The sequence below is a fragment of the Xyrauchen texanus genome, chromosome 2, assembly GCF_025860055.1.
Source record: "Xyrauchen texanus isolate HMW12.3.18 chromosome 2, RBS_HiC_50CHRs, whole genome shotgun sequence".
In the NCBI taxonomy this organism is placed as follows: domain Eukaryota; kingdom Metazoa; phylum Chordata; class Actinopteri; order Cypriniformes; family Catostomidae; genus Xyrauchen; species Xyrauchen texanus.
The window spans coordinates 54,936,213-54,961,517 of NC_068277.1; the positions used below are offsets into that span (position 1 = coordinate 54,936,213).

General features: G+C 38.1%; 3 protein-coding genes across 3 annotated transcripts; 2 read left to right on the plus strand and 1 right to left on the minus strand.

The window, feature by feature from the left end:
* The first annotated feature begins 1,267 nt into the window (after positions 1–1,267).
* On the plus strand, positions 1,268–3,057 carry LOC127660798 (histone H2A.Z). The gene is made up of 5 exons (XM_052151220.1): positions 1,268–1,353; positions 1,636–1,713; positions 1,920–2,033; positions 2,114–2,243; positions 2,332–3,057. The coding sequence occupies exons 1-5, from the start codon at positions 1,351–1,353 to the stop codon at positions 2,391–2,393; spliced, it is 387 nt and encodes a 128-aa protein (XP_052007180.1). The 5' UTR covers positions 1,268–1,350; the 3' UTR covers positions 2,394–3,057.
* Positions 3,058–3,392: 335 nt separating this feature from the next.
* On the plus strand, positions 3,393–16,379 carry LOC127659908 (G protein pathway suppressor 2-like). Its single transcript, XM_052149896.1, has 11 exons — positions 3,393–3,535; positions 3,636–3,750; positions 3,996–4,105; positions 4,321–4,433; positions 5,369–5,442; positions 5,574–5,653; positions 11,284–11,458; positions 11,824–11,907; positions 12,090–12,166; positions 12,394–12,489; positions 15,796–16,379. The coding sequence occupies exons 2-11, from the start codon at positions 3,657–3,659 to the stop codon at positions 15,880–15,882; spliced, it is 990 nt and encodes a 329-aa protein (XP_052005856.1). The 5' UTR covers positions 3,393–3,535; positions 3,636–3,656; the 3' UTR covers positions 15,883–16,379.
* Positions 16,380–16,584: 205 nt separating this feature from the next.
* On the minus strand, positions 16,585–23,668 carry LOC127659931 (eukaryotic translation initiation factor 5A-1). Its single transcript, XM_052149932.1, has 6 exons — positions 23,327–23,668; positions 21,733–21,907; positions 20,018–20,122; positions 19,786–19,917; positions 19,156–19,226; positions 16,585–17,855 (listed from the first exon to the last, which is right to left on the minus strand). Exons 2-5 carry the CDS (start codon positions 21,898–21,900, stop codon positions 19,164–19,166), a joined length of 468 nt encoding a protein of 155 aa, XP_052005892.1. The 5' UTR covers positions 21,901–21,907; positions 23,327–23,668; the 3' UTR covers positions 16,585–17,855; positions 19,156–19,163.
* Positions 23,669–25,305: the final 1,637 nt, after the last annotated feature.

Below are 25,305 nucleotides of genomic sequence, written 5' to 3' on the forward strand. Positions count from 1 at the left end.
AGAAATACTCCTGTCATAAAAAGCACAACAGAGCATAGACTTCCTGAGACATCTAAAGAAACGTTGTTTTAGTGCCATAGCAATCTGTTTGTTGAATCTCTGTTATTACTGCTAATATGTATAACTCAACCAAGACACAAAATATGAATAAAGATTTGTTCCGGCTGTCATCAGAAATGCTTCATGCAGATAAATTCACACTTGAATATTTAATACAGTGCCTGTGTATGAACTGTATAATTAAATGATGGAAAGGGCAAAACGTTCCAAGGCATGACAGGATATTCCTGTATATGTATTTATTACTGGAATGCAGTTTGAGGTTTGCAGAAAAAAGCACAACAAAGGTGCCATGAAACATAATATTTTCACATCAATAAAATGCATAGTGGTGTTCACAACTAATGCTGCCTTCAGCTATCATTATTATCCCACTTCTGAAGTGGTAACAACGAGTATGACGTGTTCACATGCTTTGTTGTCGGAAAGAATGGGAAACATGGTCGATACCAGTTTCATATGTATTTCTTGAGGAACTTTTATTTTGACACTGTAATACATATCACTCAGTTAGCTTGCTTACAAGAATGGAATTTTGGTGAAATACAAGCTATTTTCACAGTGTAAAAATGTACAGCATGCATAGTATGGTTGCCAAAACGGAAAGCACTAACAATTAGCTGTATTTAGAAAAATGAACAAAACCTGTCATTCACTACAGAAACTGTACTACTGTATGTTGAAAGTTTAGGACTCCTCTTATCTCGGAAATTGGGTATCAAAATGATCTCCGATTCATGTGCTACTTCGGAGTGGGAAACTCGTATTTACGATAATTCCGATAGCACGTGAAGGCAGCATATAATATGAAGTCATGTAAAATGCAAGAAGGGCAGAAGACATGTCCCGCTTTCCATAATGTACAGAAACAGATTTTTGTAAAACAAGCAGGCAATACGCAATGCAATACGTCTGCATCTTAATTAAATTGTACTGACGATCATTTAAAAACATAAACTATTTGTATGTATTTTGCATAAAGGCATTAATAAACTACTATCTTGAACACACAAAAACGAACTAACGAAACTCCCTATGAAAACTACAGTACCCAGCTGGCAAAAAAAATACTTCCAAAGCCAAACCCATTTTTTGCCTGAGTTGTAAAATTCGTAATCTCATTGGCGTATACATATGCCAAACAATAAAGTACGCGAGCTGATTGGTCTGTAACAAGCACAATATCCCGGATGTGAAGTAGCTTATATAGCACACCAAAGGCGCGTAACTCAGTTTGAAATTGGTCAGGAATTGCGTCTACGGCTTAATCAACCGTCCGTCAATTACGAAATGGTAAGTATTTTTCCTCGGTGCCGTGCTTACTTTTCAACATATTTGGATTTTGGACAGATTTCCTACGGGTTAGCTGTATATGGAATCATTTTGGCGTTTTTTTTGCATATTATTGCCAGGCTAGTTGGCTGTAGCATCTGTGCTAACCAGCGTCCTGTAAACCTGAGGATAAACAAAACGTATCTTTCATCAATTCTGACTTGCATAGCCGTTGTTGTATTCGAATGTTTAAACGCCTTCCACTTAAAACAAGGTTAATGAAGGTGGTTTTATTGGTTTCAGGCTGGAGGAAAAGCAGGAAAAGACTCCGGGAAGGCGAAAGCGAAGGCTGTTTCGCGCTCACAGAGGGCTGGACTGCAGGTCAGACTCGCCGCAATAAACAAAGACTCTTGATTCTGATGCCTGTCGTTTGAATGGATTTGGGATAAACTATTGATTTCCTAATAAATGCATGCTAGCTTCACAATTTTATAAATGCCTTTTATTTGTTTTTATGAGATTGACGTATTGTCACGAAGCCGCTTTATTAGTCTTTTCTGTCTTGTGATCTCTGGTTGTAATTTCAGTTTCCAGTGGGTCGTATTCACAGACACCTGAAATCCAGGACTACAAGTCACGGGCGCGTCGGAGCCACTGCCGCAGTGTACAGCGCTGCTATTCTGGAGTATTTGACTGCTGAGGTGAGTCATTTCTTAACGAGAGATTGCGTTAGCCAGAAAGATCAACCATGTGTGGCTAACTTGTCTACTTCTACGTCAAGGTACTTGAGCTGGCGGGAAACGCATCTAAAGACTTAAAGGTGAAGAGAATCACCCCACGTCACTTGCAGCTTGCCATCAGAGGTGATGAAGAGCTGGACTCGCTCATTAAGGCCACTATTGCTGGTGGAGGTAAGATTTGCTTACACTTCTAGTTTTTCAAATTGGTGTTTCTGCACAACCCGTAAATTGTTTTTTTGTTTGTGTTTTTTTTTTATAGGCGTTATTCCTCACATTCATAAGTCTCTTATTGGAAAGAAGGGACAACAGAAGACTGTGTAAACTGAACTTTGTATGTTAGCTGTCTTGGGGCATGGAAATGTTCAGATGTGTTTTGTTTGCCCTTTAGATTAGTAGAATTTTAAGACTTTATATTATCCAGCTTTGCATTTTACTCATTTCTGGGTTGTTTTTTTCAAACATGGCTTCAGAGAAGCTTTTTTGTTTTGTTTAATGTTTTACTTGGTCTTCTGTGTACCCTTTTAATTTGTAACATGGCATTTGGCGTTTGTACTTGTGAAGTTTCATTTCAATAAAGGTCAGTGCCATGTGTGGTCTGGTGGAATTTGCTTAATTTCATTGTATTAATAAGTCAGTCTGTTTTAAATGTATCAGCTTTCTGTGTACAAGTCTAGCTAGTATAGAATAAAAATAAATAACTGGCTAGGGTTATCAAGTCAAAAGTTCCCATGGGGAACCTGGAGATAGTCATTTTGTCATGGAAACTTTTACATAAAACTAAATGTAGCTGTTTTGCTCTTATATGGAGAATAAATGTACCTGAAGTCATATCTGCCCAAGCAATCTGTAAAATTAAAAAATACTTATCCTCTTGATCATGAACAGCTGGAAATGTTATGGAGGTTCACCAGTCAAAGTGTGGTTTGTAACTTGTGTATGTTTCATACAAATATACATAAATGGCAAGTTAACTGAAACCTTTGGAAGTGCGTTTTAAATGAAGGAATACTGAAAAAAGTTCTTCGAATGTGCAGAGTGTTCATGTACCAGAGTAAACTCTAGAGGGCGGTCATAATCACACGGCCACTTGGAATGAAGAGGAAAAATAATGTAGCAAACAACGTTACAAAGTTATTGCCCATTTATCAAAATGTTGGGCCGTAAAATGATTTGTAATGCTTAATTATGAATTTAGTGTGTATGATCTGATTTGACAACGAGGGTCAAAAAGGATTTACTGCTTCATACTGTTCCACGTGACTTCTGAATGTAAACCATGAACCGGAACCGAAACGTTTCACATTCGATTTCAAACCGGAAGTGAATAATAAATATTAGCGTATCATCACTAACCTCAGCGCTCTTAAAACATTATTAGTTCATTTTTATATAGTGTATTTAAGTGGAGAGAGACTTCTACTAAAATATAAGCGTCGTGGCGAACCAACAGCAACGTGAAAGTAGTGAGACATTTAATGTTTATCTCGTAGTTTTAGCTGAAGCGCTCTGTGTTTACATAAAACACAAAAGTGTGTGTAGTTTGATGTATGCGTTTGTCCTCAGCTGGCTCCATCGTCTGTTACAATGCCCGCTATACTGGAGAGACCAAAGCTGTCCAGTGCGATGGCCAGAGCCCTGCATAAACACATTATGAACGAGAGAGAGAGGAAAAAACAAGGTATGTGTGTGTGCAGTCGAAACAAAGAATAAGTAAACAATCAGCATCCGTTTGCAATAAAGTTGCCTTGTGCCATGCAAGGTTTTATTTTATCTTTTGATTTGAACGGAGCAGAATGGCTGAAGACAGCAGAGTAACCCGCACTGTCACATGTTTAATTCTGAATTAATAAGAACATATTTAAAGTGTTCACAAAAACTGGCTAATATTGTTTTGCTAAGACTGTTCACTCTGACAATTTTTAGAAGAGGAAGAAGTGGATAAAATGATGGAACAGAAAATGAAAGAGGAGGAGGAAAGGAAACGAACTAAAGAAATCGAGGAAAGAATGTCTTTGGAAGAGACCAAAGAGCAGGTGGGTAGAGTGCTTGATCTTCACTAACACTCAGTGGACCTGCTTGAGGAAGTCAATTTAGAATTATGTAATTTGTTCATTCTGTTAAAGAGTACAATTTTAAGCATTTTATAAATGACTTGGAAAGTGTGTCTGATGTTGACAACTCCTGATGTGTACCCATGCACTTAATTGTTCTTTTTGTAATGTTTGCTTATCTTTCTGTTGTATGTTAGGTTCAAAAAATGGGGGGGAAATTGCAAGTTTTGCAAGAGGAGAAACATCAGCTCTTCTTACAGCTTAAAAAAGTCCTTCATGAGGAGGAAAAGCGACGAAGAAAAGAGCAAAAGTAAGTGACATGAGTGCCAAACTGTAAAAAAGAAATGTGTTGGTCGTTTAGGTCTCAGTTATCTTTTTTTTCCTTTTGGATATTGTGTTTTTACTTAGTAAATGGCTCGACGAAACAGGTTGTAGCTTTTTCTACAAAAAATTAAATTAAAATAAAAAATATTTAGTGACCTAGTGAAAGTGTACACAACTTTAAAAAAAGTTGTCAAAAATGTTTTTCTCACAAATATCAGGAAGTTTTCTCTGGATTACTCAATATGCCCTAAACAAAATGTACCTTTTTATAAAAATGTCAAAATGTTTCATTTTTCACACACCGCATTGAGGGTCTAAAGGGGTCCTCTCTGTTTTTTTTGTCACATGACAATAAAACCTACAATGCTACCTACAGTGTCGATTATACCACCTGATTTTTATTTGGTGGACTAAAGTTTAATATAAAAAATTTTTTTGAGGTACTGCTTCTTTATTATTATTAAAAAAAAAATTAAATAATAAAATATAATATTATTCTGCACTACAATACCAACATTCTTTCAATCATTTTAGATTTTAATGAGACTTTTTTTTTTTTCCTGTCACCGGATGGTTTCACCCCATGATATTGTTTGCTTAAAGTTGCAGAATAAATGTCAAAATTACTTTAAACTCAATCATTTAAAACATGTCATGAGAAGAAAAGGTGTTTTTAAGTAATTGTGTTGTGTGGTTTGCATTTTTATGTATTTTTGAATAAGTTAGTTGACCCGGACAAAATATGAGCATCTCATCATTGACCCAAATATAATTACTACTCACATGAAAATGATTAGATATTGTCTACATTTGTTACACAAGAGCTTTTTTTTTAAAATAATAATCAATTGTAAATGGAAAGTAATGTTGCTACTTATTACATCTCTCTTAACTGTCCCTTTATTATTAATTTGTTTATAGTGACATTACAGCACTGCCTTCATCAAGTTATCAGTCCACCAGTCTACATTCAGGACATCTGCTCAGCATACAAGGTGAGACTTTAAAAGGTTGTAGAACTTTATTGATTCCGGAAAATTATATACTGTATTAATTAATAACTTTTTTGTATGACTTGTGTATAATCTTATGCAGTCTTCAAACATTCATGTCATGTGTTTTAAAGGCAGTCAAGTAAGTCACAGTAGAGCTGGTGCTCTTTTAGGGGACCGCAGTAAACAGTTGTTCCAGACATCTTTGATTTCTGTAAGTGAAAGTTGTGCTCTGATGAATCTTGTGCAAATAGGAATACATGCAAAACACTGTATTGTGAGTAAAGGTGCGTACACACTGCCAGCGACTTTGTCGCTACAGGTCGCCAGTGGCTGGCGGTGAAGTCGCTAGTGGGTGTTCCCACTACTGGTTGCCTAGAAAACGTTTATAAATGACATTCACGGATGTCGTTCCATTGCTGTTGACAGCGAATCTCTTTTCTTGCCACTAAAAACAAACATTTGGAGGGAAAAGACTAAATATAAATGGAATCAGTACATAAAATGCTTTATATCAAAGAAGAATGAGAAACAGGGCGTGCTGTTTGCCATAGCGGCTGTTTATCTGCGGCGAAAATGCAAATGCCGGTCTGTCTGGGTCCATAAAATCCCCGCGATCTCAGATACACCTTTCCACGCAGTATTTTTCTTAAAAATGTCCTTGTACGTGGGAAGAGACATGGGATAGAGCACTAGAAAATTTCTAACAGCAAGAATTAGCCTTTCATCCATCTTTCCGCTACTGCAGGAGCTGAGAGAGAGAGAGAAGGATCACGTGAGCTCTCCCGTCTTCTAGGCACCTGCCTCGATGTGCGCTGTCAGCCGCTTCCGTTAGTCGCTCTTCATTTGAATAAAGTTGAACTTGTCTCAACTTTGTCGCGTCGCTTGACACGCCCACATCTAGTCGCCAACGGTCGCGAGAGCTCGTGTCGCCGGAAGTCGCTGTGTTCTCATTGAAACTGAATGGTATGGAGTCGCTGGCAGTGTGTACGCACCTTAAATAGCTGAATTAAGTTTTACACAAATGGGATGCACCGATCTGATACCTGGATCGGTATCTGCTCCAATACTGACGTTTTTAGATAGATCGGGTATTGGTCCGACGAGCCCGATCCAAATCCGATTCTGTGTGTTAGTCATGTTCGTTCCTGTCAAGCCCCAAAAATGACAAAAGAATCATAAAAACTCCATTGAAGATGTTAATATGACTCGTGCATTTCATTCAAAGCCACTTAAAGATTTGCGATAGCTCTGTGAATCACAAAAAGGTTGTGTTTAGTTAGTAAATATATTATATGCACATGCAGTGTCAGCATGTTATTGAATGGCACTGCTCTGTTTACATACACACTCGCAGCTATTTTTAGCCTTCACGCATTGTGCAATATTTGAGTGATACTCACGAACAACATCTTAGATGTAGATGCTCAATAGTTTGGTTCACTTATAATATGCATTTAGAATGGTGCCGGAGGTGCATATTACCAGAATTTTAATAAGAAGCAAATTAAACTACTGTGAACTTGCTGGCAAATAGACACATACAGGACTTCCTGGAGAGTTCAGAATGTCAAAATAAAAGCCAGAGGGTTTTAAAGTTAAATGTGCACGATTGAGATATATGTATGTATAAATATATATATATATATATGTATATGTGTATATATATACACTCACCTAAAGGATTATTAGGAACACCTGTTCAATTGCTCATTAATGCAATTATCTAATCAACCAATCACATGGCAGTTGCTTCAATGCATTTAGGGGTGTGGTCCTGGTCAAGACAATCTCCTGAACTCCAAACTGAATGTCAGAATGGGAAAGAAAGGTGATTTAAGCAATTTTGAGCGTGGCATGGTTGTTGATGCCAGACGGGCCGGTCTGAGTATTTCACAATCTGCTCAGTTACTGGGATTTTCACGCACAACCATTTCTAGGGTTTACAAAGAATGGTGTGAAAAGGGAAAAACATCCAGTATGCGGCAGTCCTGTGGGCGAAAATGCCTTGTTGATGCTAGAGGTCAGAGGAGAATGGGCCGACTGATTCAAGCTGATAGAAGAGCAACTTTGCCTGAAATAACCATTCGTTACAACCGAGGTATGTGCAGCAAAGCATTTGTGAAGCCACAACACGCACAACCTTGAGGCGGATGGGCTACACCAGCAGAAGACCCCACCGGGTACCACTGATCTCCACTACAAATAGGAAAAAGAGGCTACAATTTGCAAGAGCTCACCAAAATTGGACAGTTGAAGACTGGAAAAATGTTGCCTGGTCTGATGAGTCTCGATTTCTGTTGAGACATTCAGATGGTAGAGTCAGAATTTGGCGTAAACAGAATGAGAATATGGATCCATCATGCCTTGTTACCACTGTGCAGGCTGGTGGTGGTGGTGTAATGGTGTGGGGGATGTTTTCTTGGCACACTTTAGGCCCCTTAGTGCCAATTGGGCATCGTTTAAATGCCACGGCCTACCTGAGCATTGTTTCTGACCATGTCCATCCCTTTATGGCCACCATGTACCCATCCTCTGATGGCTACTTCCAGCAGGATAATGCACCATGTCACAAAGCTCGAATCATTTCAAATTGGTTTCTTGAACATGACAATGAGTTCACTGTACTAAAATGGCCCCCACAGTCACCAGATCTCAACCCAATAGAGCATCTTTGGGATGTGGTGGAACGGGAGCTTCGTGCCCTGGATGTGCATCCCACAAATCTCCATCAACTACAAGATGCTATCCTATCAATATGGGCCAACATTTCTAAAGCATGCTTTCAGCACCTTGTTGAATCAATGCCACGTAGAATTAAGGCAGTTCTGAAGGCGAAAGGGGGTCAAACACAGTATTAGTATGGTGTTCCTAATAATCCTTTTAGATGAGTGTATATTACTGTTGTATTTAAAACTCTAAAAGATGATAATAATAATAATATTATTATTATTATTATTATTATTTGTTTACCAATTATAACAATATTTAAGTTTAATGGATTCCAAAAATAACTTTAAAGGATTCAGATCTCTTTTTTTTGTTAAATTTAGTTGTAAGATTTTCACTTTTCATTCAAAATCCAGATACAAGTTGAATGTTTATTGAAAAAAATAAAACTGCCTTCTTTTCTACTGAACACTTAATCTGGAATTACCGTTAATTTTGCTGCAGCTTTATCCAGTAGACTAGTTAACAATAACAAACTTTTCTTAATAGTTTGTACATTTACATTGAAATCATTTGTGTTTTAAAAAGCGCTATACAAATCAGGAATGCGGGAAGTAGGGGTGCTGCAGCCAGGTCTGCGGTTAGAAATTCTTGGGCACGGTACAAAATTATTTACTTTAGGTGCCCCCCACCAGTTAAAGGTTTGTGTTTCTTTACATCTAATTAGCATCTCTCAGTGAGGTATAGATATTATCAACTGATTATGAAAAAAACAAGACTGGTATCGGTATTGGCCGATACTGAGATTTCAGATATCGGAATTTGATCGGAAGAGAAAAAGTGGTATCGGTTAGAGGTCGACCGATATTGTTTTTTTCAGGCCGATGCCGATCTTTTGAAATCCAGGTCGGCCGATGGCCGATTAATGCTGCCGATTTTGGCCGATATGTGCTTGTTTTTAACCTCTTATTTGAACCTTTTATTTGAAAGATAAAATGTAACAAATAATTAAGATAGACAAAATTTCTCAACAAATACATTTATTGAACACTTGACCAATCTGCACTTGTACACTTAAATTAAAAATGTAGAATGTAAAAACATATTGTATAAATAATGTATAACAAATATATTAAATAAACAAAGCAGGTGTTACGAACTGCTCCGAGACACGAAGGTTGAGATCCAATGCAGCTTTAATTAAGGGGCAATCCAGACACGTAATCCAATATTCAGAGCATCCAATAGAAGCACAGGCATAACTAGGGATGGGTATCGTTAAGGTTTTAATGGTATTACTACTCTTACAGATACTGCTTATCGATCCGGTACTTCAACAGTATACTTTACGGTTCTTTTTGTTATATATATATATATATATATATATATATATATTAAACAAAGATAAACGTTATATAGGCACAGTGATTTAATTTCAGGAAGGTCTACTAACATTACTGTTCAGGTGTGGTCTAAAAAGAAATCTAATAAAGTAGTCAATTGTAAAATAACACTGCATAGTTTATCATAGATAGATTAATGCAGAAGTTATTCATTCAAGAGCTGTAAGTGATTTTCTCTTTGCCTTTTGTTGTTTGATTCGCAGTAATGGCTCAATCGTCAGCATGTTGATTAGACTGCTTCCCCTTTAAGACCGAGTCTAATAGGCTCCTGATGCGCCATATTTTCTACCAACTATTTCCATAACTACGTCCATTTAAGACATGAACTGTGTTTAAGTGAATCTCCAAGCCGGTCGTTTTGACATATTTTTGTGTATAGTTGATCGTTTAGACGCGCACATGAAACCCAAAGTAGCCTATACTTTGCTTGTCTTGTTGCAGTCTGTATCGGAGCGCGCGCCGCCTTGGCAACGGTATCTCTTGCGCTCTTTTTATTATTAAACGCGTCCCGCAATTTAGCAACAGTAGCTAGACTGCATTTTACAACAATCACCGATCGTGCTGATTCTGACGTTAAGTTTGAGTTTTAGGGAGAAATGTCAGTGCACCGCTGTGAAGGGAAGGAAGTTGTGCTAGACAGAATGCAGCTTATGTATAAATATTCTTTTTATAATATTTGGAAGGCGAAATCTAAAATAAAATCAGACTAATATCACAGATCTAAAGTGTAAACAGGCTACCTTTTGAATGTTTCGTTCTGTCACTCATTTAGCAGGGCTCGTGTTGTGCTCGCTGTGGCAGCGCGTGAGCGAGATCTCTCTCTCTCTCTCTCTCTCTCTTTGACTGCGAATAGCTAAATTGCATAACAGACAAATGGTTTCATATTATACATAGAAATGGCTGGCGAGATAAAATAACTTTATCTTTATAGCAATAATAAATGTATTTTCTTAATTTCTCCAGTACTGACAGCAGAACCGATAACGTCCGAGCTTACCAAAGCCAGTCCTTCACTAGCCTATAGTGCGTTGGTATCTTTTTTATTACTTATTTCTCTGCATTGAGTGACAACCCTCTCAAATATAAGACACACAAACAGAACAAATAAAAGTCTCAGATTCACTGTCTGTAATTGCAAAATTCTTGCTTACTTATTGTGACATGATAGCCACCCTTCTGCTGTGATAATGCAACTTCAACTACGCTATCAATATCCAAAGAAGCCGAATGTCATGTCGCGTTTTTTCTCGAAGTTGGCAGTAACATATCAAAAGTTTTTAATTAAATATAAAGAAGTTATACAAATTTAATCCTTACCGTTTTCTCCAAGGAACTTAGCTCCTTCCTCACTTTGCTGGAAAGTGACTCTAGGGGCAGTGTGCGTCCAACACGTGTTCCACAACAACACTAGGCTGCCCACAGATGCGCCTGCCTAATAATCGGCTTGATATTCTTGGATATTGGCCGATGCCGATTATGTTAAAAAATGCAAAAAATCAGCCGATTAATCGGTCGACCTCTAGTATCGGTGCATCCCTAGACTCAATTTTCCCCTGATTTTTGGAATTAACCATACAGATTCTGAAAGAAATGTTGATGGGTTGTCTTTGAAATGTTTTAATTTGCATATTTGATATACTGCCCCATCTAACATTGAATTTGTCAATGGGAATAAACAAACCTATAAAATAATGAATAATAAAAAAGAAACACCATTTTTGACAATAATCATGTTATAGGTTATTCTTACTGAGAAAGTGTTGTGTTGTAGGGCCATCACTTCTCCAGCCAGCCAGGTTTTCTTCCTGGCCCCTCTGAGCATGGCCAGTTCTCAGGAAGTTCTGCGGTCCATGAGCCATATGCAGTCACCCAGGGTCAGCACCACTCTTCGTACGGACCTACTGTTACTGTGCCCATCAGCTTTGCAGGGACCACTCAGATCAGAGGTAATATTAAAACCCAATTGTTGCTACATTTGTACATTACTTGAGTGCATTACTTAGGATATTTGTAAACTGAGTCTTTAAACACTCGTGTCGGATTGTATTTAGATGGAATTAGGTTATAAAGGGGTTATTGTTTGTCAAACAATAGGTGTCTTTATTTTGATGGTTTGTCATGATTATCAGTGATCTGTGGAGTCCCTCTTGAAACTGGTAGTTTATTAACAATATGTCTTTACAGTAAATAACCCATATGGGGCTTGCTCATCAGAATTAAGTTGAATTGATGCTTTAAGTGAATTTGACTTGGTGAGTTGCCTTCTAAGGTAACAATAGTATTTAAAGTTTTCTTGTCTCATTCTATGTAGGGGTATCACCATTCCAGAGCATGCCGTTCTTGTCCCACCAGCCTCAGGGTTATGCAGTCCAGAGCCATTTCTCCTCCCAGCCAGGTGAGACGTTCTTTCAGCCACCTTATGCGATTTTCGTAACAGTCAGTGCATTGATCTTGAAGAGTGACTCTTACAGGAATGTTTTTGCGTGTTCTGTTTATTTATGTGTCCATGACAAAGTTACCCAATGAGTAAATTAACATGGTCTTGCTGATTATTCATTACTTATTTAATATTTACAGGATTCATACCTAGTTCAAGTATCTCCCTTCAGAAGCAGCTTGAACATGCAAATCAGCAGTCTGGCTTTACTGACTCCGTAAGTAATCTGAAGGACTTATTTTTTACTTATCTGAAGATTCTAAGCACGCCCATGTTTTGGAAGAAATTTACAGACAGCGACTAAGTGACACTGTCAGAGTGTAATTTGGTGTAAGGGGACCGCAAGATCCCCTATTGTTTCTATGCATTTGAGTTATGCAGTTCTAAATTGTTGCAAATGGGTCTGACTGGGTTATCCTTGTTTTTTTGCAATGTCTTTGTAAGGCTTCTCTTAGACCCATGCATCCTCAGGCATTACATGTGAGTGCAGCTGGTCTGCTGCCCAACCCATCCATGGCTGTCCAGATCTCTTCAGCAAAGGTGAGCTCACTAACCTGCATTGAGTCTTTAAATTAAATGTCTTCAACATGGATGGGTTTGAATTAACCTTTTCTCTTGATCCCAACTGTTTTAAGAATACTTAAAACTGAAGTATTTAACTTTTTCAGTGTTAAAATACTTTCTTCAATCCCAGCTTAATATGCAGAGATGGCTCAAATTTTGTTTCGAAAATTGCAAACACTAGCTAGCCCTGCGTCCGAAACTGCGTACTAACAAAATATGTACTGTATTTGATGGACACATTTCTTGGCCAGTAAAACGTTACATAATAATGCATGCAAGTAGTATGAATAGATTTCACATACTTCATCTGGGAACGTGGGCATTGTGCCATGATCCGAATAGATGACCTATTAACAACAATCGCAGAAATAATAATTTAAGCACAAGGAACAACTTTCTTGGTATATACTGTATATCATTTACAGTTGAAGAGAGCTGTCTGACTTGCAGATCACCTCCAAACCACCAAAATATTTAACCTGATGTCTCGGTTCCAAAAAGTGTTTACGGGATCGTTAAGTGTCTAGTCGATCCGCACTTCAAAATCTTGTTGTAAATTGTAGGTTATCTACAGTTGAAGTTTACAAATACTTTGGTTGAAGTCATTAAAACCACTTTTTTAACCGCTTCACAGATTTAATATTGGCAAACTATAGTTTTGCCAAGTCGTTTAGGACATCAACTTTGTGCATGACATGAGTAATCTTTCCAAAAATCGTTTACAGACAGATTGTTTCACTTTTAATTGACTATCACAATTCCAGTGGGTCAGAAGTTTACACACACTAAGTTTGCTGTGCCTTTATTACAATTAGCCAATTAGTTTATCGTCACCTTCCTAAAATAATTGCCTAAGTCATTTTTTGACAAAAATGATTTTTTTGCATAAGTCATCTCCTCATGATGCTGGCCACCTTTGGTAAAATCGCCCACATCCTCAGTTGAACAGATCACGCAATTCTACCTTTTTGAGTGACATTATCAATAAATATCATATATTCAATTATTGGTTCAGTGTTTTGTGTTTTCTGAGAAAAGTGAAAAAATGACTTAGGCAATTATTTTAGGAAGGTGACGTTATGATAGATGTACTGAATCAAAGATGTACCTGTGGATGTATTTTAATAACTACCTTCAAACTCAGTGCCTCTTTGCTTGATATCATGTGAAAATCAAAAGAAATCAGCCAAGAAAAAATTGTGGACCTCTACAAGTCTGGTTCATCTTTGGGAGTAATTTCCAAATGCCTAAAGGTACCACGTTCATCTGTACAAACAATAGTATGCAAGTATAAACACCATTGGACCACGCAGCCATCATACCGATCAGGAAGGAGATTCATTCTGTCTCCTAGAGATGAACGTAGTTTGGTGCGAAAAGTGCAAATCAATCACAGAACAACGGCAAAGGACCTTGTGAAGATGCTGGAGGAAACTGGTAGACAAGTATCTATATCCAATGCTCCAAAACTGCCATAAAAAGCCAGAATACAGTTTGCAAGTGCACATAGGGACAAAGATCTGATCTTTTATAGTTTTGTTACTTTTCTCCCAATATGGAATGCCCAATTCCCACTAATTAGTAGGTCATTGTGGTGCGGTTACTCACCTCAATTCGGGTGGAGGAGGACGAGTCTCAGTTGCCTATGCTTCTGAGGCCTTCAATCCGTACATCTAATCACGTGGCTTGTTGTGCATGACACAATGGAGACTCCGCATGTGGAGGCTCATGCTATTCTCCGCAATCCACGCACAACTTACAATGCACCCCATTGAGAGCGAGAACCACTAATTGTGACCAGGAGGAGGTTGAATCTACCCTAAAAACTGTAACTTTTTGGCCATAATGACCATCGTTATGTTTGGAGGAAAAAGGGTGAGGCTTGCAAGCTTAAGAACACCATACCAACCGTGAAACATGGTGGTAGCATCATGTTGTGGGGGTGCTTTGCTGCAGAAGGGACTGGTGCACTTTACAAAATAGATGGCATCATGAGGAAGCTACATCTCAATACATCAGCCATGAAGTTAAAGCTTGTTGCAAATAGTGGCCATCACAAAGCCCTGACCTCATTCTGATTTGAGGGAAGAACTGAAAAAGCAGTGTGCGAGCAATGGGCTTGCAAACCTGACTCAGTTACACCAGTTCTGTCTGGAGGAATGGGCCAAAATTCCAGCAACTTATTGTGAGAAGCTTGTGGAAGGCTACCCAAAAAGTTTGACCCAAGTTAAACAATTTAAAGGCAATGCTACCAAATACTAACAAATTGTATGTCAACTTCTGAACAACTGGGAATGTGATGAAAGAAATACAAGTTGAAATAAATAATTCTCTCTGCTATTATTCTGACATTTCACATTCTTAAAATAAAGTAGTGACCCTAACTGTCCTAAGACAGGGAATGTCTTCTATGATTAAATGTCTGGAATTGTGAAAAACTTGAGTTTAAATGTATTTGGTTAAGGTGTATGTTAACTTCTGACTTCAACTATTGGCATACTATATAGTAGGGAATTATGGATCTTCAGAAAAATTTCCCATGTTTGTTTAGAGCGACCCGCTTAGACCTACACCAACAACGTTACTCAACCTATGGCGTAGGTTGGGGGTGGGACTATCTGACTGTTTCAACAACTGAAGACAAGGAGCGTATTTAGAAAGCTTTATTTCTTTGTTTATTTTTGCAATTCTGTTCGGTGGCACTAGTGTTGCAGAAATTACATACTTCAGCATTAAGTAACTGTCAGTTGTTTTGACATTTCATTTACAAGCAACCTTGCTCTGTTTGCTACTGACCCACCACAGTGCCTTGCTGAAATAAGTAAACATATTATGTGAAAGGACAAATTATGAGCTCTTATAATTTGTGAAAACAGATGCTGAGAGAAACAGTTCAGATTTTAATGTAAAATGGATAGTGGCTTTCACAAAGGGATAGAATATTTTTAGCTAAAAAAATATTTTGATGGTAATGAAAATGAAGCACATACTTTTAAGTCATTTTTTTTATTTTTTTATCTGTCTAAAATCTCATTACTCACTTGTTAATTTTCTGTGCTGTCTTTGCATTCTTTTTAACAATTAATTTCAACATGCTTTTAATCCAAATTATTACTAAGCCTTACTCTTTCAATAAGAAACATACTTGTTGGGTTAATTCACATGTTTTGGTTGATTTTGAGAGGACTTTTTTTTATTTTTTATTGATGGTACTGTAGATTTAGTAGTCTCACAGCAGATTTTTTTTTTTCTTCCTTTATTCTGTCTCTGTCTCTATTCCAGAGTTCACCTCAGCCAGCATCTCGACACACCTTCCTCACTCACGCTCAGGCTGGACAGAGATTCTACCACCATGGCAAACCACTTTAACAACTTAAAGTATGACCACGAGTTGCCAGGTTACACAAAAGTTCTTGGATATCATAGAAGAGATCAGAAAAACATTCATTTAAATGATAAATGTCCCATGCATCAAATATCTGTGGTTCATTAACAATAAAAAGATTTTACATGATTAAATCTATTGGAGAGATTATCAAGTGCTTCTTTATGTTGCTCTGTATCCAAAACTGATTTATGTATGTTACATTACTGAGCCACTACTTAAAAATGCTGTTGCACACAGTTTGCTTTTGAGCACAATGCTCATTTATTTCAATTAAGGAAAAAAGGAGCAAAATCCTAATAAGGAATTTTGGATTGCAGCTATAGAATAAATTGAATTTCCAAGGAAGATCGTCAAGCTAAAAAAAAACATGTTAGGTAGAATGTAACCCTCAGTCACCATTCACTTTCATTGCATCTTTTTCCATACAATGAAAGTAAATGGTGACAGGCTATCTTTCTGCCAACAAAAGAAGTCAACATCTTTTGTGTTCTACGGAAAGTCATACTGATTTGGAATGTTAGCCTGAATAAATGATGACAGAATTTTCATTTTGGGTGAACTATCCCATTAACAAGTACAGACTGTGTGTATTTTGCAGTTTAAAGTATTGTAATGCAGTTGAGCAGCTTGTCCTACATTACTTGTCTGTATCCCAGCTGTTTTTATTTTCATGAAGAATACTCAAATAATTGTTAGTTGTTTTTTAATTCAGTTTCTCTTGCCAGCAACCATGCCATTGTGGTTACATATATTACATCACCAATGACTACAGAGAGCCAAAAGCCATCACAAACTAAAACAAAGACAATTTTTGTGTTTTCTAAATAATGGGTTGTTTTCTTGCTAGAATTCAAAGGTCTGTTTCTTGTTGTTAAAATATAACATTACTCATACTATTGTCAAGGCAAGAGTAATGAGCATGACAGTCTATAACAAACCTGTAATGATGGCCTGCATAAGACATAATACATTTTTAGGGGATCCAAATTTCAGCCAACCTACAACTTTTAAATAAATAATACTGGCATATTTCCTTGTTTCTTTCAAACATACAGCAAGCATTAAACAAACCACTATAGGCCAGTTCAGGCCAAGACTTCAGTACAATGGCGGCAGAAGTTTGTGTTCTTACATTTCATCAAGAGATCTAAGGCTTATGGCATCTCCTTCCATTTCACAGCATAATCGGAAAGCAAATACTTGTGAAATTGTTGTAAACGGTGATGCTGATTTCCCCTGTGTCATGAATCTGTTTCTATACTTTTTATGTTGGAAGGGAGGGGTGATGGAAGGCTAAAAGTGTTAAAGTAGTGTTCCTGTATCCATCCATAGATGCTCATGTGATAGTTACCTCGGTCTAAGGTTATTTTGCTTTAAATTACTGGAGGATAAAGGGGAAGGTAAGCTGAGAGTTTGGTCCTGTAGTGAAGACACCCAACTATAACCTATTATTCATGTCATGGCCTTTGTATCTGCCCTTCACAGGAGAATCTGCACTCAAGTGTTTCCCTCCCTTTTACACCATAGTTGCTCATAAATAAAATTCCAACATAAATGACCTATTATATCTATTTAGTATTGTGATTTAGAATATACAAAGGGCAGTTATCCTGATTTTTTAAAAAGTGGAACAAAAATTGTAAACTGCAAATCAAGAGACCAAGTAATAACAAAAAAAGATTACCTGGGATGGTAATCCACCACTACAGTGGTTTTGCCCAAAACATACTCTTCTAATTGTTTATACATTCCACTTGGTGTTGCTTTGTGTACCTTTTTATTTATAGAGAATTTTGTTTGGGAGGACTTATTAAATTTCCTTGTTTTTAACCCCAAGATGGGCTATAAAATACAGAGCGAGGGAAAGATAAGAGAATGAAAATAAGAAAAAAGAATGATAGGATTGCTGAGGTCTAATTCTCTCCTATCCAGGTCCAGTGCATCTTGTCAACCCCTGAGAGAAAGGAAAATAAATGGACAGATAGGAGTGAGTGAGAAAAAGAATGAGTGATTCAGTACAATGAGACATGGAAATAGAAAAAGATGAATGGACAAAGAGAGGGGTATGAGAATATACACAACACACAAATAGGGAAACATGTACAGTACAAGCAAGCTGTTGAAAATGTTTTTGACTGTCCAAAACAAGCATTTAATTTAAATTTAGATGGAATGCCTACAAAATTCAAAAGAATTGACAACTGTATGTGCTATCCAGTACTAAACGGAGTCTGAAATATTTATTCTTTCATTTTTAAAAGTCCAACCCAAACTCAGAAAAGGCCAAATATGCACAACAAGCCAGTTCAATGTCACTTTAAGATAATGTCTCCATAACTTAAAAGGAACAGCAGATATATTATAAGTAATATAAACATATAGAATTACATTATTATTGTTGTTTAGGGTTGCTTAATTCTCAAGAATGATGATAATGCTTTGTGGCATGGGGGGCGTGGTCGTGTGTCGGTCTGCGGGAGAGAGCGGTAAGGCTTGTCACCTGGTTTGTAATTACCTCTAACACCTGTCTTATTATAGTGATATGGAGAGAGACATTTAAGGAACGCCATGTGTCCAGAGAGAGAGAGTTTCCAGAAAGCACGACAGACGACCACGCCCCCCATGCTTCTTAAAATGCTATATTACAATACAGCATGTTTGGTTACACATAGGACAAAAAAATTAAATACTAAGCTGGTAGTGTAAAATACAAATTGTAATTCAACAGAATTCTATTTACATCTCAGTCATTGCTTTTACATTTCAGACAAGGATCGACATATACAGAACACTGCAGGAGTACTACGTCTTGGTGTTAGTCTAAAGTGCATTTGCCAGTATGCAAACAGCAAAGTATTATATATTAAAGGAGATATCTTTGTAAATTAAAAATTTTTTTATGTACATTATTAAACACCGTGGGTCGATTTTTGGACACCGATCATGTTTCGGCAAAAACAAATGCAATTTCAGTCCAGGCCTAAGCCCAACCACAACTATTTTTCATCCATGGCTTATGGTAGAGTAGTTTCATGTGTGCCAAACTTTTTTGTGTCGTTTTGCAGCCGGCTTGTTTCCCCTTTTAATTTGCTTTGGAGGTGGACTCAGATAATTAGGGTTCATTTGTTTCATTGTTTAAAGCCATGGTAAATATTTAAATTAGTGCTTTGCTGTAAGCACACTGGTGAGGCACAGTCGCTCCGGGCCTAGTTAGCAGGTGAGCATGCACACACAGCAGTGAGAGCTCCATATACCTGCTGTTTTATTTAGCCATGGCTTTAATGGCTACTGCAGACTCTTCATTCATAGCGGACAGGACAGTAATCTGTAGAACACAAGCACAGAGAAACAAAAGTACGAGTTCTGTGTTAAATTCAAATATTAAGAAGAAGAATCCTTTATTGTGGTCACACATTATACACACAGTTTTTTTTTGCATATATACAGTGAAATTTATTAGTTTTCACATATCCCAGCTAAGCTGGGGTCAGAGTGCAGGGTCAGCCATGATACAGCGCCCCTGGAGCAGATAGGGTTAAGGGCTTGCTCAAGGGCCCAACAGTGGCATCCTGGTGGTGCTAGGGCTTGAACCCCTGTCCTTCTGGTCAGTAACACTGAGCCTTAACCACTGAGCCACCACTGCCCTAAAGTTTATCCCAACTAAGCTGGGGTCAGCGCACAGGGTCAGCCATGGTACGGCGCCCCTGAAGCAGATAGGGTAATGGGCCTTGCTCAAGGGCCCAACAGTGGCATCTTAGCAGTGTTGGGGCTTGAACCACTGACCTTCACATCAGAAATGCACAGCCTTGACCACCAAGCTACCACTGCCCCTTAAGAAGATCTTCTGACTGGCATTTAAGGAGATGATGATTTATGGCACTTACTAGGATTTCTTCACCAGCATCAAACTTGCCCTCTATCTCTTTACCCAGGTCTCCCTCTGGCATTTTCAGGTCTTCTCTGACCTCACCGCTGTCCTGGAGCAGAGACAGGTAGCCATCCTGTATGCCAATAAGCTGAGTAGTAATAAAGAGAAAACAAGTTTATTAAGCATTCATGAAACATAATGACTAACTTGTAGCGTACAGAAAGCTACTAAGATTTAATCCCACATACCTGGTAGTCCATTCTTTTGATGTTGGGGACATCCATATTGTGGGTTGAGGGACAGATATCCTCATACTTTTTGCCAGAGAAGATGTCAATGCCCACCATGTGAACCTTTGGGGTGGGGGAAGGAGGAAGTGAAGCATGTTTACTGTACCGCTGTCTATTCAAAGTCAGTTCAGACCATTTGTCTGAATCATCCCTAGCATTGTGTTTAACATAATGGCTTCCCTTACACATGCACCTCATTCATAAAGACTAGTATAGAGAGAATTCTGGAAGTTCTTAATTTTGCAAAACAAACATGTACTCTTCCACATACACCCAATGTAGTTGGGCAATGAGCAGCACCAACACCATGACTGCTTAAAGCATCACAAACATTGCATTTGATTTAAACAGAATTCTTACGGGGTTGTGAATCAGTTCCCTACAAAATACAGGTTATTGGCTATAAAATCAATGTATACATTTGACAAATGTTAAAAGTACATTTTGTCCACACGTCCAGGAATTTTCCAACTTTTTGATACAGATCCCCATACGAGGAAACCCCCTTCCCTAAAATATGAAGGCAGCTATAAACGGAGCAGCCACAACATTAATACCACCTGCCTAATATTGTGCCAAAACAGCAAGACGCATCTCAGAATAGCATTATGAGATGATATTCTTCTCACCATTATTGTACAGAGCCGTTATCTGAGTTACTGTAGACTTTGTCAGTTCGAACCAGTCTGGCCGTTCTCTGTTGACCTCTCTCATCGACAAAGCGTTTCCATACACAGAACTGCCTCTCACTGGATGTTTTTTGTTTTTGGCACCATTTGGACTGTTGTGTGTAAATACCAAGAGATCAGCAGTTACAAAAATACTTAAACTAGCCAGTCTGGCACCAACAATCATTCATGCGATTATCTAATCAGCCAATCGTGTGGCAGCAGTGCATAAAATCAAGCAGATCCGGATCAGGAGATTCAGTTAATGTTCACGTCAACCATCAGAATGGTGAAAAATTTGATCTCAGTGATTTGGACCACGTCATGATCGTTGGTGCCAGATGGGCTGGTAAGAATATTTCTGTAACTGCTGATGTCCTGGGATTATCATGCACAACAGTCTCTAGATCAGGGGTGGGGAACGTCAGGCCTCAGGCCCGCGAGACCATTTTACCCGGCCTGCGAGACCGTTTGAGAAATAATTTGAAAAGTAAAAAATGGTCTCGACTCAATAAACCTGAAAAAAAAAATCCTTTCAAATGTTTAAAAATAATTTTAAATGATAACACCACAAAATATTGTATAATAGACAGACTTAGTATTTTTGGTGTGTGAGCACGTAACGGAATGCATAAATTATTTTCAACCACAATCAGAAACTGCACTATTTGTATAGCCTCTGCCAATTTGTATTGTTTTATGGATCGCTGGCCTAAACAAAGGAGGTCTATGATGATGCGTGTGGATGCACAAACACAGGCATATTTGTTGGTGCACGATTAATTTATTCCTCAACATATAGTCTCTGATAAATGGAAAAAAGAGACAAGTATTCAGCTGGTAATGTATTCAGCACAGTGACACACAGCTCCATCAGCTTCTTGTACAAGACTGGAATTTTAATCTTAGTGTACATCATTTTTAAACATTTTTCAAAAACACTATCAATTGTGTGTACGTGTGTGTGTGTACACCTGTAATGGCGATAGACCACACATCACCAACCTTGGCGTGTCCGTGTTTGCCGGTTTTAGAAGTGGACATCTCCACAATCTTGCATGGTCGACCTTTTAGCACCACAAAACCATTCTTGCGCAGGGCAGAACACTGCATGGGGTAGGTAGCGGAGGCCCCAGCATCGCCTGTTGTAAAGTCCAAGTCAGCATCCGCCATGTCTTTTCTAAATATTGATGAGTACAGTGGTTAATATTCATCAGCATAAGCCAATAGACAGAAAAAAGGCGATTCATCACTTTGGAGGAGGTGCTAATGAAAAATGGCTGGGTTCAACAGAAAAAGAACGATCATGCAACAATATTCTTAAATTAAATCAGACTTCCAAATACCCCGGAAGCCATTTAGACTATGCCAATATGTACATTGATTGAATGTGAATATTTAGTGGATATGTAATTGGATAAGGCATTTTCAAGTTTAGCATTGTTTCAAGATATTAATTTGCTAAACCTTTATAAACAGCAAACTGTGCTATAATTTTTGAAATAGTCTCATAGCTCAATGGGTTTGCAGAAGCATTCTATATTAGGCAACAAGAACATGGCACCTGTTTACTGCACATCTGACATGCCCAACTGGTATAAAAGTGACACACAAAGTATCTTCATTAATCATTTGGATAATACACCACTTGAGTAAATTTACATTAAGTCACTGGTGGTTTGCAAGTATTCACGTGGAATGGCCCAAACGTCAAGTCATGTTATGCTACTTAGATAAGCACCCCGTATCCCACGAGCATATGTACAAAACCCTAAACACATTTTTTTTTTTTTTTTTAATATATAATTTCCTTATTCACTTTTTAGAAAGGTAACCTAATTTGAATAGCCCAATTACGGTGCCCTATTTTGTCCAGGCAATTGCACACGAAGCACTGACCAAGCAACTCCATATCGTTATCACACACTTGCGCGTGACACATTTTAAATGCCTTAAAGCGAATAAAAGCCGTGCGCTTTTGAACAATGCACGGGTTCGAGCTCTTTCATAAGGACATGTCCTGCAGCCGCAGTGAGCTGGCTGATATCCGTGAGGCCTGCTGGATCCGCCGCTGCGCACTCATCTGCAAACTAAAGGCCCGCCGCGCACCGTGCTATTAACGGCCGGGCTGGTGCCAAACAATGTTGCCCGCAAAAGCTCTGCATGACAGCGCGTGAACTAGAAGCAGACTAACTTTAATACAGACAAAGCCTGCGCACCTACAACGAGGTTTACTATGATGTCAGGCTGAGCTAATCCACGACGCGAGGTGCTCTTGCGTCTTGAGTTATGATCAAGTTTTGTGATCTTTGTCTTGGTAATCAATGTTTAGAGATAAACATTGATTTCCCCATCAAATTCCGTTTAGTTTGTGCAAACAAGGAAAATATGTTGTCGTCATTCTGAATTACTCACGCGAAGCCTTGCTATTCTTTCGCGAGATGCTACATCGAAGGCTTATTGTTTGCTTTTACACCTGTTCCATCTTTATTCTATGTAATTGATCAGAATGTGGAATACATAAAGGTTTATCTGGTAGAGGAGGCTGTTCGCACGCGGGATTACGCCCGTTATTTGAATGATTTAATCAGCTACTTACCTAGTTTACAGCAATTTTCCACGCTACACGCTTTCTGATCAACCCAACCACTTTTAGTCCGACTGGATATCCTTTCTGTCTGTCTTGTTGATATCAGCTGCGCTATGCTTCTGTTGTGCTTTCTCGCTGAATTCAGCTATCTTGACACTGCTGTCATTACAGGCGTTTCGCTCTTGCCTTCCTCTTACAGATTCAGATGGTTGACGAAGGCTGTTCCGCGGCCGGGGCCCAACGCGTGAATCGTAAACTCTATTTCTTGCGCTCTCTCTCTCACTGAATCAAATACACATACCATGAAACCAACCTCAGCAGCACTAGTTTCCTTCCTGCGCATGCGCAGTCACCCTCGCTCTAGGGCGGGTGGGGGCGCAGTCCGGGAGCGCGTATAGTCTGCCTCGTGTCAGTGAGAAAGTTATTTGTAATGTTTTTCTATGGAGTTATATATGTGCCACAATTCTGTACGCGCAAATTTTGAGCGCGCAAGATTATATTTTGAGTGCAAAAATATATATAATTCTGCACGCAAAAGATGATATTTTGAGCACACCAAAAAAAATTGTGTACACACAAGATGAAATTGAGTGCACTAAAAGTTATTTTGCATATGCAAGATGATATTTTGAGTGCAAAAAAAAAAAAATCTGCATACACAAGATGATATTTTGAGCACACAAAAAAATGTCTTCAGTCTCAAGACGATATTCTGAGCGCCAAAAAAAATCTGCACTCACAAGTCAAAAATGCTCTGCATGCGCAAGATTTTTTATTTTTATTTTTTTGAGCGCACACAAATGTTCTGCACGTGCCAGATAAAATTTTGAGTCCACAAAAAAGTTATTTTGCACGTGCAAGATGATATTTTGAGTGCAAATTATTTTATTCTGCACCCACAAGATGATATTTTGAGCACACCAAAATTGTTCTGCATGCACAAGATGATATTTTGAGGGCATAAAAAAATGCTTTGCATGCGCAAGATGAAACTGAGCACACAAAAAAGTTATTTTGCACACGCAAGATGTTTTAAGGGCAAAACATTTTCTGCACACGCAAGATGATATTCTGAGCGCATAAATTTATTTTGCACGCGTTTGAACTCAGTTTTGAAAAAGCAATGTATATTGCAAAGATAAATTCATTTTGAGCAAACGAAAATACATTTTGCACTTGAATAAAGTTTATATGAATATGAATTTGCTCAGAATTCTTAAATGTAGCTTTCTCCTCCTACCCACTCTGCATGCAAAATACCTTTCTGCATGCTCAAAATATTATCTTGCGCACGCAGACATTTTTTGTGCACTCAAACAATTTGCACGCAGAATTGTGCCACAAGTATAACTCCATATTATTCTAAATAATAAAAAAAAATTAACACAAAAAGTTATTAATATTTACATGTCTTTTGTTTACTAAATATTTAAAATGTCTCTGCACGTGACGTTTGCTGGGATTGCACTCATTCATTCTGCAAAAAGCTCTTTGTTGGCTCACATGCGTAAGGATAGGCGTAATAGGATTCTTCATAGCGTTACGCACACTCAACTATCACCACAGTATCCAACCTGCATTTCAATGAGCATGAGAAGCGAATGGAGTTATACACTGAATTTTTTGTAAAATCCGATATTACATAAAAAAATAAAAGCCAACGCATTGCTTTGACATGTTATTTAACATTGTTGTATTTAGAGTTTCACAGTTTCACAAATGTATCGTATTTACAGACAAACAAATAAACAAAAATACGATTGTCCAATTAATGTATAATGTGAGAGAAAAATGTGACCAAATGTACGGACTCCCAGTCTTGGCAACTTGTGTTGTCGTTTGGATAAATATAGTCGAGTGAAACTTGAATCTAGTGACCTACGTGTATACGGGCTCGCGAGAGGCAATAGGGGTTAAAAGGGGGCAACAACCAGGCAAATCGATATTCAACTAATACATCCGTTCAAATCAACTACAGATTTGGTGTA